The sequence below is a fragment of the Poecilia reticulata genome, chromosome 11 (genome assembly GCF_904066995.2).
Source record: "Poecilia reticulata chromosome 11, P_reticulata-male-v2, whole genome shotgun sequence".
Lineage (NCBI taxonomy): Eukaryota > Metazoa > Chordata > Actinopteri > Cyprinodontiformes > Poeciliidae > Poecilia > Poecilia reticulata.
Window position 1 is genome coordinate 19,375,117 of NC_088840.1, and position 13,241 is coordinate 19,388,357.

General features: G+C 37.7%; 1 protein-coding gene across 3 annotated transcripts in view; it reads right to left on the reverse strand.

Moving 5' to 3' along the window:
* The window catches only part of osbpl10a (oxysterol binding protein-like 10a), a 99,305-nt gene that overhangs the window by 21,116 nt on the left and 64,948 nt on the right, over positions 1–13,241 (reverse strand). For all 3 annotated transcript variants that reach the window (XM_008422419.3, XM_081612996.1, XM_008422418.3), the window contains one exon: positions 4,376–4,506. In XM_008422419.3, coding sequence (XP_008420641.2) covers positions 4,376–4,506 — 131 coding nt within the window. The remainder of the gene's footprint in view (positions 1–4,375; positions 4,507–13,241) is intronic.

Sequence of the window (13,241 nt, forward strand, 5' to 3'; positions counted from 1 at the left end):
GTTTGCAGTTATGGCGTTCAGAAAACTCTCGGAAAATTCAGGGGGTTTTTTCATCTGCGTTATTTTTCATCACCACAAGATGGCAAGCTTACTTCTCCATATTTGTGGTAGCAAACTTTAAATAAATCACTCCAGAACTCAGGACTCTCCTCGTTTTTAATCGAAGCATCATCATCATCATCATCATCTTGATGAATTAAGTTGCAGCTGGAAAAAGTTTGCTCTCATCTCTCCTTTCTGTCCCCGTCACACAGGGCTAAACTTCACATAACTCACACTGGACATCAGCTATTCATATGGATGACGGCTAAAAAAAAAAAAATCCCACTTTGAAAGTTAAACATCCGTGTCAAGGTGGAGTAATATCTGCAACGCTCCTCGCTCATCTCAGGGTCATTTTTCCTGACAGTAATGGGAAAAGCCAGGATGTAAATTTAGTTACAGTTATGGTAAAAAAAAAAAAAGAGAGAAGAGAAGAGAATCCATTCACCTTCAGCTGTATGACTTCATGTGTTAATAAATAACAAAAACAATCTGATCTTTACCTTTATCTACACTTGACACTAAAAAAAATATTTCTTCCATCACAGAAGAAAGAAAAATAATCACTCGGAATATTATCAAAAATATTAACCTAATTTGTAGCTCAATTTCAGAATACTTCAGTGGGACTAAATATGGGTTTGAACTGCGATTAAGACAAGTCTTAGATATTAAATGCAAATTTTCCTAATAACACTTTAATCATTAACTCATAAATCTATTAAACCGTTTTAGAAAATCTGTAAAAGCACATAATGTCTGAAACCTGATTAATGAAACATTCTTTATGCCTATAGATGAATCCAGTCACCGACATGAACTGTTCGTTCATCTCTTTTGTTTGATGAACGAAAGAGACGTCAACAAAAATTAATCACAAAATGAAGATAATGTTGCTCCGTTTTTGATCGCTGTGGGTTCAGATTATCCGTTTTCAGTGGTAACGCAGATTTCCATCCCACAGCAAGGATTAAATGTTCCTCTGTCTCTTATCTCATTTATTTTGCAGTTAGACTGAAATGAGTGTCGACACATCTGACAACAGCATCCATGAGGCTTTTGACAATTAATGGACGAAGCGTAACATTTGACCGAGGGGACGTTCAGAGCAACCTAGCAGCAAAATGCTGACTTGTCAGCCATAAATCTTTCTCTCATGTCAAGAAAAAAAAGTTAAATATCTTTCTTTATGGGAATTTTCTTCTGGGATTAATAAAGTATAGTCATGCATTGAATATACTTTATGTAGGCTGTTGTAAATAGTCATGAAAAAACATGAATCCTTTGGGAAATTTACACACATTTAATGTTTCAGATTATCAAACCAAAAGGACAACCGGAGTAAAATGCAAACTGCATTTATCAGATGTTTTTATTTATTCAAGGAAAAAAGGCTATCCAGAACAACCTGGCAGTGTGCGCAAAAAACCTTGGAAGCAACAGCTGGGGTCCAGACTTTAACTAGACCACTAAAGCGTTGTGAGCCATTCAGAGGTGACCAACTCACAGGTGTATTTCAGATTATTATCCTGCTGAAAAACCCAAGTTAAATCTGAGGGTTGGAAAAATCTAACAAACCACCGCTAGTAAGATTTTCTTGTTCTGAAATGATACGTTAATTTTATGTCCACAGAATATTTTCCTCAAAGTTTTAGTAGCGTCATTTTGTTCCTCACTTCTTCTGGAAGTTCTTCAGGACGTGACGTGTCGGTCGTCAAACAGGTTCTATTTAAGGGATTCCTTGACTTGAAATCAGTCATGAATGCAGCTTATTAAATTGAACCAAAGAACGTGGTTAGTCACAAGAAATTCAGGATTCAACAAGGGAGGCAATTATATTTTCACACCAGGCTGGGAGGAGCAGGTTGGCTTGAAAAGCTTTTTATTCTTCAATTAAATCATCATATGAACATTAATCTGTTAAATGTGATTTCTGCACCAATTAGAGTTTGTAGCTGAAACAAGACGGCAATTTCTGTTATGCTAAACGACGACTAATTTGCCACTCAGCACAGGTGGTTGTTGTCCAATTAGGAGCAACAATAGACCAGGTTCTGGTCGGCATTTATTCATTTTCTGCTTGAGTGAGGCAACAAATATCCTCTCTGAAGTCTGAAAAATGCTCATAGCCAGTGGCTCTTGGCCAAGTGTCTGTAAGAGTCACCTCATTTATTTCAGTGACTTGAATTGTCACATCTAAGTCTTCTGTTGAACAAGAATGTTGTTCCCTATTTGAAAAAACAAGCTGAGGAAATTTGGGGTTTGTGTTTTTGCAACATTTGTAAATAAACTTGAAAAAACTTTACTAATAAAAGCATCACAAAAAAGCAAAAACATCCAACACACAATTAAATCAAGGCTTCACTACAATTTTAAGATTGTTTTATGATCATTTTAAAACCATTACAATTTAAATTTAAGACCTGCATCATGACAGAAATGTGTCAAAGAAAAATAATATATTTCGGAGTAAGTAATAGTGCCAAGATTTTTTGTACAGAGTAAATGTAGCATCGTATGAGTTAGCAACAAAAGTGAGCCACTGGTAAAGACAAACGTTGTCTAGCAAACTGGTTACCAAACAGACGCAAAACAGATAGCTAGCTATGCAGCGAGGGTATATTATTAGCTATAGTTAGCAAAAGTGTCAACTGCCTCAAACACAATGAAGATGTCTGCATCTCAAAGATTTGCCTGAAAAAATTAATTACATAGATCGTGAGCTTAAATAGTCCTATGACCGCATATTTAAGACCTGTGATCAACCTATTTAAGGCCAACTTACTTTTTTAAGAATGGATTTAAGACATTTTAATGCCTTAATTTTAGATACATGAATTTAAGACTTTTAAAGGACATCCTGCAAATTAAAGCCAGATTACAGAGACAATATTAAATTATTAAAAAGACAAAATTATGTCACATCAAAACTAAATCACAACAGGATTTTTCAGCACATCAATCATTGACTGAACTAAACATTTACAGAGGAAAATAGGAGTCAGGGAATTAACATAAGCATGATCAGGCATAAATGTGTAAAACCATCTTTTACAGATGTTACTTTTGCATGTGGATGGTTGTGAAGCAAAAGGAAGACATCCAGCTTGCAACAGGCCACCGTCACCTGTCACTGTTTTCTGATCGTGACTCAGGGTGGTCCAGACTGTGACAGCCCATTTCTGCAGCAGACAGTGAGGGAGGAACGTGTGAGGACCTCCTGGGATCAGCTCAGTCCCACCTCTCTACTGTGTGACCCACTTCTCTGACAGCTGCTCTGCTAAAACCTCCACAGCAGATGAGTGCTTCCCTCACTGGGCATCAACCATAGCCACAAGAGATGGAAGAAATACTTTCCTCCTTAACACTGTCAGATTTGTTCAACTGGAACATTTTAAATCTTAAAAGTAGTTTTTATGTTATGATCTCTGTAAAAACAAAAAAAATCTTAAAAAGCCAAAGACTCCGGCTTTGTAAACTTAAATGGCCTTCCTGTATAAATCTGGACAAAACATTAAATGCAAGCAACAACTTTTAAAGGTGACCTGTCATGCTTCCTTGAACAGGTTAGAATATGTCTATGGTCTATACAAAACATGCTCATTGCATTTCTTGCACAAACTCATTCTTAGATAATTGAGATCCTTTCAGAATGAGCCGTTTTAGGGCGTCTTGTCACTTTAAATCCAAACAAACTGCTGCTGGCCACGCCCCCTCCCAACTCAACGTTTACTTTCACACATGAAAATGGCCGCAAACACATACACAATTATTACATCTTTGAAAAGTAGAAGTGGAACCTCCTGCACAGCCAACAAGAATGCAGCAAGTGGCATCTGAATGGTAAGTCAACAACAAAACACTTGTCTTTTCCAGCAGCCATTGTACAGAGAATACAGCAGTAAAACCAGTAGAGCAAATGTGCTGGACCTCTGCTTAGGTTACTAGATAACAGGCATGGGTCTGGATGGCGTTGCTAGGTTACAGCAGAGTGCATCTGTCAACATTGACTCCATACTCAGGAGGTTTACGAAGCAACTTGTTTTCTAGACACCAAAAAGCATTTACTTACTGTCAATAAACAGATGTGTTTCCTCTCTTCAACTATTCAATTTTAACAGGCCAAGATAGCAACATAAAAGACATTCATAAAAACCTGCAGATGAGATGTTTTCCCCAATTTAAATTTCAAAAACGACTGAAAAATGATTTCCTTTAACAACTGTTTTCACAGAAGCTAATATGGCGGCAGTTTTAGACGATATGTGCCAAACCAAGATGACAGACAGAATCCAGAGGTGAGAAAGTGAAAGTGGGACATTGTGACTCTCACCTCAGCACCAGGGGACAGACTCCTTTTCCTGAGGGCCGGGGAGCGCTCGGTTGATTGTAGAGGAGTCAGACCTCCGTTCTTCAGCTGCTCGCCTGAGGGCGACTTTGGAACAGTCCACACAGGAACACCATCTGCATCAAAAAAAAGAAAAAAAAAGAAAAAAAGAAAAACCCAGAAAAGCAGCATCAGACCCTGCTGTCGAGCTACTGAATCACAAAGGCAGGACAGAAATTCACGGCTGGCTTTGCACTGATGGAATCATAAGAGGCAACGGAGAAAACTCATAACGCTATCTTCCATTTGCATCTGACATTCAGGATTAAAAGGTGTGAGATGACTGATGGAGCTCAGACACCAGGAAATTATGTGCAAAATTGTTTGTTTCATTTCTGATATTAGACTGACTGGGTGGCATATCCACTAAAACTGTCGAGTCACACCTGTTACTATGACTCGACAAACTTGACTTCAGTCCAGCAATAATGAAACGGCGCCTTGCAAAAGTGCATATTTTGAACTTTTTCACGTCACAACACAAACCAATAACTTTATGGATAATTGATGCATGAAGATGAAGCAAAGAGAGAAAGAACAAATTATTTTTCCATCTTGTTTACAAATAAAAATCTAAAACAATGCAGTCTGCATAATGAAGGCCTGTCAGAATAACGCATCTTTCTGGACAATTAATTGTCCCAGTTATTGTTGCAATAAACGATAATATTGTTGTTTTGAGACCATTTTAAAGTAACTTAATGGGATAATAATGCAAGACCACCCTATCAAAGATCAACAAATGTTAATTTTGTATACTTAATACTGGAACTGGAAGATATAAAACACGACAACCAAAAATAATAAAGAAATAAAACCACACACAACCATAAGTTGAGATCTATAATTTTCCAAATGGAAATCAAAGGGTTAATTTTAATTCATCACGTGAATTAACCGATTAATTGCAACAGGGTTATGAATACGTATATCTCGCTCCTATTACTTTGACATTGCCAAATAAATTCTAATCCAATAAACTCCCTTTACATGTCAAGTAACTATTAAACTATTCACTATAAACTCAGCTGTTCAGAGGTTTTTTTAGATTAAAAACATCTGTAAACAATTAGCATCATGAAGAGCAAGTCGAAATAAACACAAAAGAATAATAATAATAATAAAAGTTTAGATTATAAAATATCCTCACAGAGCTCTGTCTGAAACTGAAACAAGGGTGGCTCACCTGAAAACGTACAAGTCTGGGATGTGTTTCCAGACAAGAAAAACAATCAAAGGAAGACAGGATGTATGGAGGTAAACACAGCATCCATAAGAGCATTTTTATGTGCTACAACGGCCTAGTTAAAGTCCATATCCAAAACAAATTGAGAATCTGGGGCAGGACTTGAAAATGTTGCTGTTCAGAACTGCTTTCCATCTAATCTGACTGAGTTTCAGCTGCTTTGTCAAGATTATGAGCAAAACTTTGAGTTCTTATGAGTAAAGCAAAGTAGTATTGACTCAGTCAAATTAAAAATAAATGCACACCACATTTTTCTGTGATTTATTTGTAAATACAGAAGTATTGTTTATAATAGAGATGTGCCGATCAGGTTTTTTCCTGCCGATTCCGATCACCCACGAGGGCCGATCACCGATACCGATCACATAATTATTATTTTTTTTAATCATAAGCACTGCCAGTTACATTATTTGGAAAAAGGAACCATAAATTCACCTTAATTTAGACAAAAACTTGTTTTTAATACTTTTTTCCAAGAAAAAAACAAAAACAGGCATTGTGCAAATATTACTGCTATCGGTAATACTATCTTTAACAGACTGAAAACATATCAAAATAAAACCTTTCAACATTTCCAAAAAATTCAAGTATAAAACTTAACATTCAAAGGCAAATACAGGATCCATTACAATAAACAATCCTGAGTTACTGAATGAAAACTTCCTGATAGCATGGAGGCTAGCTGATTACTGCTAGTTCTGAGTGGCTGTTTCTGACTGAGTGGAGTAATTATGCAGAGCAGGGAGGAGATCGATTATTTTTTTAGAGATTATCTGTCTCATGTTAGAACAGCGAAAGTTTTAATACGCATGTAAAATGTATTTTTTTAAGTTAGATGCTGCAGCTTTAAGCAGAGGTTCGGTGTGAGAGTCACTACCAGGTGGAGCAGAAGCGGCGCTCCGTCTGTGAAATATTACTACCTGTAGCGTAGCAGCGGTTCAACAGCGAGAGCAGAACCAGCGTCTTACATCGCAGCTCGAAGACTTAAATCATTTTGCGGGTTATTTGTTTAGCTTTCTGACCGTCATGCTAATCCGGGTGAGTGTTTGTAGCTGTGCGCTGCTTTACCTGCTATCTGATCCTCCATATGTCATTTTTACTGCAGTGAGCCTCGATGTAGCCAAACTCCATCATGTACGGCATTGTTTTTATGTCGTATTAGCTTCGTTGTGTTGATGCATTTTGACGTGCTTCACCCCACGTGCTTAAATTTTTCACCGCAACATGCAAACGTCCCCATTCACTCAGTGTGTTATAGTTCCACATCGCTTAGGATTTGTTGCTGCGCGTTTGCGCAGAGTGAAGGAAAGAGGAGACCAGCTGCACAGGCAGGCTGCGAAATGAGATGCAGGCGATCGGTTTATGTGATCGGCAACAAGGGACCGTGATCGGCGATCACCGATCATACACTTTTTCCATGGAAATCGGCCGATTTTGATCGGTGGCCGATTTTGATCGGTGGCCGATTTTGATCGGTGGCCGATCGATCGGCACACCTCTAGTTTATAACATAACTAAACGTGAAAAAGTTCTTTTGCAAGGCTTTGTTATTCATTCTGGAGGTAACGCGTGACTAGAACTGTAACAAAATGTGAGAATATTTAAGAGTAAATGATGCGTTTATGTTAGGAATTATGTCAGGATCCTTCTGGAAAAAATCTGAAGCAAAAGTCTGAGATGAAACGGCAGCGGTTTGGTAATCATGTTGGAAAAGCTTGCAAGTAAGGAAAAGGCTTCATCGAACGTCTCTAGAAGCAGCCGTGCACAGCAGGCGCAGCAGAACGCATTTGCTCTGAAGCAAATGGGATTTTAAAAAATGTGTTGACCTTTTAAATGTCATGGAATGGAAACAAAGAAGCCTGTATAAACACCATTAATAAAAGGCAACCATTTAAACCCAAACATAAAGTCTGTGTTTGAAAAGGAAAAACAGAAACGATGAGGCTCTGCAAAACACTAAAGATAACATTTTTCTTTTTGTGTCTTAAGATTTTTGCTGTTTTGTTGCACATTTATTTTTTTGAACACTGCTATCTGTTCAACATGATTTTTCCTACCTTCATGCGTCACACACATGCTGGTATTCATCTACTTTTAGGTCGGCTGCACCACAGCAGCACCGTCTGTCTGACGCGTCTTGAATTTCAGAAGTAATTGCTTGTTGTGTGTTGTAAGCACACGGTGCACATGCTTACAAAAGCATGTTTGTTCAGTTTAAGGACTCCCAGATGTGGCCGATATGGTACATTTAAATGACATTTTCTCTGTGGTTCTGCATCAGTGGAGCAGTTCTGGGACCATAAAGTGGCTCTCTGTATTGTTGATGCACTATTTGCTTTATTTTTTGGTAGAATAAAACACATTTTGAAGGAAATGCAAGAGATTTATTCTCCTGATATATTTGTTCCATTTTTGGGTGGAATAAACTTGCACACAAGGGTAAGAAATTTGGCACCAAAGCAAACAAAACAGACATTTTTCCTTACTAAGATGATTAAAATATGGGCCTATTGGTTTACAAACTTACAAGATACTTCACTAGCTAAGCTTTAATAGCTCTTTTTAGGGATTTGAAGCAATTTCTGGATTCAAAACTGCCTCAATTCTTCATAAATGCTTTTCAAAGATTTTAGCATCCCACACCTGCTGCATATTGAGGCTATGCAAAACCCAAAAGATCTGGAGAATAAGAAGACCATCATGTTCAAGAGGGTCTAAAACTGCACCAAAAGTTATTAGAGCATCACCAGCAGCCAGGCCTATAAAGACAAACAAAAAGTCTCGATTTTAAAGTTTTTTTTGTAATTGTATTTAATGAACTCTCCCTATAAATGCCGAAATATGGGTTTAAAATGTAATCCTTACACTCTTAAACCACTGGAGGTTAAAATTGTCAAAGAGTTGACTCTTTAGTGAACACAAAGGCAGATGTTAAAACGTTAATTCGTAGTCATGAACGGATATTGGTGTAATCTGAATAATTACTTTTATTTTTGTTCCGTTTTATTGCGTTTTGTTTTCTGTATTTGCTGGATAATCTGACAGGCTGATCTGATATCGTTAATATTGATGTTAGATTCTGCGATGAGGATTTTCTTTAAGTGAGTTCAGTGATATATGAGCATAACAAGAGTTTTTGTATTGGAGTGAAAAAATGTAGTGACAAATGTTAGATCACAGACATACTGCTGCGTAATTAGTATCTAGCCATCGTAGAGCGAACCCAAACCTCTCATCTAAATTAATTTGTCTTGGTTAAAAACATAATTATTTACTATCTTCTGCATGAAACAGAATCCACAACGATCCATTTAAGACACTGCATTTCACATTTGGCTTAAACATAATCTAAATATTTCTCATTTTAAAGCTTTGCGGCCGCATCACAGGATTTATTTTTATTTAAAAGCCCTTTTCTTGTCCACATTATTCACTTAAATCGTGTGAAAGGTGTGATGCCCGATGCGGTCCCTCTCCTGATGTCCGTCAGTGCAAACCAAACGGTGTGGTGTTCAGCTGACGGACGCCGGTCAGCCTGCGTCCGTCAGCTGAACTGAAAAGTGTGAAGAGGCTCCTGATAGTGATTCTGCTGTCAGGTCAAAGTAAGGCGCTAACAGAAAGCTGTGCAGGAAGACGAGTGAAAAGTTAAAGAGTTCAAGATGTCACTTATTTTTATTCTTTTTTCTTTTAAAAAAAATGGTTATTTGTGATATTTGGAGTTTTAAAGATGCTGATAGTTGATAGAACTTAGCTTTTGATGACAGACTTTTAGGGACAGGTCTAATGAGAGGTTTATATTCCACAATTGTGTGCATGAATGTGAAATTAATTCTGAGATACTTATAGGGTGAAATATTATTTTAGAAACAAATTGGACACAAACGTTTGTATTTATTGTGCATTTCTGTTGCTGCTCAACTGATCGCCATCGGCTGGCTACCAGATGAGGTACAACCGTTTTCTAACAAACATTAGCAATGCACAGAAAGAAGTAAGTTACAATTAAAATAAACAGAAGCTATAGGCTCTCAGGGCTGTAAAATGAATTGGCTAACTACAGCCATCGTCTCCAAAGATGAGAACAAAAAACATTGATTTTCCAGTAACATACCTTGAAATGGCATTTGTTGTGAGCTGCCACAATAATAAACTGAATTGAAATCAATTGCAATAATTACTTTTAGTTGAATAACTCAATCAAAAGTTGTAATAAATCTATATTTTGTTAGGTCTTCCACATTACATCTGCATAACACAAACATAAAAAAACATATACAGCTCTGGAAAAAATGAAAAGACCACTTAAAATGATCAGTTTCTCTGATTTTACACTTTATAGGTCTGTATTTGATTCAATTGAACTTTGTTCCTTTATTCTATGAACTACTGACAACATGTCTCTGATATTCCAAAAATGTTGTATTTATTTGCAGAAAATGAGAAATGGTCAAAATAAGGAAAAAGATGCAGCACTTTCAGACCTCAAATAATGCAAAGAAAACAAGTTAATCATTTAGAAACAACAAAACTAATGTTTTAACTGAAGAGTTGTTCCAACAACTCTTCAGTTAAAGAAGAGTTATTCTTCAGAGTTGTTTCAACAACTTCAGAGTTGTTGTTCCAACAACTCTTCAGATATTGCTTTCTGAAGAGTTCAGAAACCAATGTTTGGAGGAAAAACCAGGAGGTTTTTGATGGGGTTCAGTGCAGTTTTCTAGAGCCGCATATTCAGCAACTCCCCTTCTCTATATCTGTGCAGCCTTTAAATACACAGTAACATAAATATAATATGGCAGTATAACATTAAGTGCTTATGTGTCGTAGGTCTCAAATGTAACAATACAAAATGCATCACCAGTGGAAACTTTGTCAGATTTAACACACAGCATTAAAGTGACATGAGCATCTTATCTCCACCTGAAGGGTCAGTGATGTTTATCTGCTTTGTTGCATTTTGCTAACATGGACACAAATAGTTTTATGCTACATTGAATGATCAGGGCTCATATGCATTTTTAATCTTTTCCTACACTCAGATTTCCATATTTAGACAGACTTTATAAGAACATCCTGGATCTTTGAATATAAAACATCCACCTTTAGCTGGTTAAATTCGTCATTTCAGCTCATTATCTGCAGGCTTCCCAAATCATCAAAACACATGAAGCTGAAATGGGTTTCTGATTTTCCGATTCTCTTCTCAAATCTTTTTTAATTCAAAATGTACAGCTCTTGGACTTGTAAATAAGCCTGCTGTACCAGATGCAGATTCTCTGAAGCTGCGGTTCTCATCCCTGCTCCCGCCATCCCTCATGTTTGAGACGTGACTCTGCTCCAGCACATCTACTTCAGATGATTGCGTTTTCTCCTCGGCATGCATTGGAGTGCTGCAGAAGCCGTCAATCACCTTTTTTTGTTTTTAAAGTCAAGTGTGTGGCAGCAGGAAAACATCTGAAAACATGCAGCAGAGAAGAGTTTTGTATCATTTTATAAAGAACCAGAACGCAGCAGGGTTTTGTTTGGCATTTAGGCCCAGTTTAAGAACCACAGGTCCAGGTCAAATTGAAAAGATTTGCCTAGAGTCGTTTAGACTGCAAACATTGTAGTGGCAGACATTTTTGGATTTATTTCTGAAGTGTGCAATCTGTAAGTCAAAAAAACAAAATACTGACGATGTAAAATGTTAAAATCAAGTTGAGATATGATACATCAAAACTGAAGTGTGTCATTTGAATAGAATTAAAAGAAAACACCCCTAATTTATTAAGCATTATGAGAGTTTTATTCTATTAAAAAAGGGAAGATTTTCTGAAGGAGAATTTTTAAAAACTATTCTCCATACTTAAATTGTGCAAAGTATAAAATTAAATTCCAGACTTTGCAACTATTTCCATAAATCCTGTAGATGTTTTTTTAATCTGTGTTAATTCCTCTCCTGTTAAATGTTTGCTCAGAACCAACAGTACCATCTAAAAACCTGTAAGATATTAACAAATTATTGACAGGAATTCTCTTTAAAAACAGTTTGAGATTTATAAAACCATCACTTGTGAAAACAAAAACATGCTGAACTTTGGTTTCCTCTAAAGTTCAGCTCGAGTTTAGTCTCGTTTTTGTGAACCTCATGCATTGTTGCTGGAACGTAGTCAGTTTCCGATTTTTAATCAGTCTAATTGGAATCAGGGATAAAACATCTTGACTGGGACGTTTGTAAGTCACCATGAAGCACCAGAGTTAATTGATGAGCAGGAGCTATCCAATGTTATTGTTGGATAGAGGCATGCAAGTGGACAAAAAGCCTAACAAATCAATTGATGCAATGAAATTGTCATGCACTAAATCTCTCCAATCGTTTTTATCTTCCATTTCTGGCCAGTGATTGCAGGTCAGAGTACGTAATCCTGTAACTGCAACGTTACTTTCCTAGGAAATTATTTAATTTAGACAAATTCTCCCTTGAGTTTGTCAGGTTGCAACAGGGACAGGTTTGCAAAGTAAAGTAGATTTCCTTTATGGATCGTCATTTCCTTAAAGGAAAATGCTCTGTGTGCTGGTGGGAGTGGGGGGAGGGCGTTGCATCAAGCTCTTTTCAGCAGAAGGAAAACCGGAGAGATGCGAAAGAGCTAGAGGGAGCAGCGAAGATCCTCCACTGCTTTACCTTAAGATCTGCTCTCTGCTTTTTGACTGGCAGGTTTATTTCTATTTTTTTTTTTTGTGCAAATTTAGTTCTCTACTCTTTGACACGACTAGAGCCGACTCCAATGGGTTGATCTGCTTGTTGAAGGAGCAACAGGTGATCTGAGGAACCAACGTGCCAGCCAAACTCAGTGCAACCTCATGCTTGGGAATGCTTTCCTGCGTGAACCATTCGCCTCTCTTGCAACTCCCGCCATCAGCTGCATGAAGTCGGGATGCAGCCCATGCTGGTGAAGCACGCCGCCGCGATCAACTCGCAAAATCGAGGATCCTAACAAGGTACTCTTCACTGAGGTGTGGAGGGTACATGCCGAAAATGGGGCGCAGCCGGACCCCCTTGAGACTCATCAGCAAGGCAGCGGAAGGAAGAAAGAGGTTTGTACTTGCGGCCCGGCGGTCCCACTCCACACAACCCCCTGCAGGGCACGGCAACGGCTGGCGCAAAAAGAAGACCAGGACACAGTGAGGAAGGGCAGATTCAGGGTGGGAACGTTTCCCCACCTCCTAAACACAGATGCAATGTTACCTTCTTAAGGGTCAGAGACAAACGTGAACAACTTTCTGGTTTCGGGGATTCAGAAAAAGAATTGCTGCGGAAACTTCACCATTTCCACTTTGGTTGGATGTACATCTTAGATTCACAACAATTCAATTGGATCTTTAATATGAAAATATCAGTTGTTTTTGCCTTATTTGATAAGATTAAATGGTAAAAGCTTCGTTAAAATATTGCGATTACTTTTCATTCAAACATTTTCATCCAGTCAAAATTGGCAAGAAGTCAATTTTCATCTATGAGCTTATGGTCGGATAACATTGAAAACTGGCAACTTTCAAACCGTATTGCAAACCAATTTTAGCTTCTGTCTG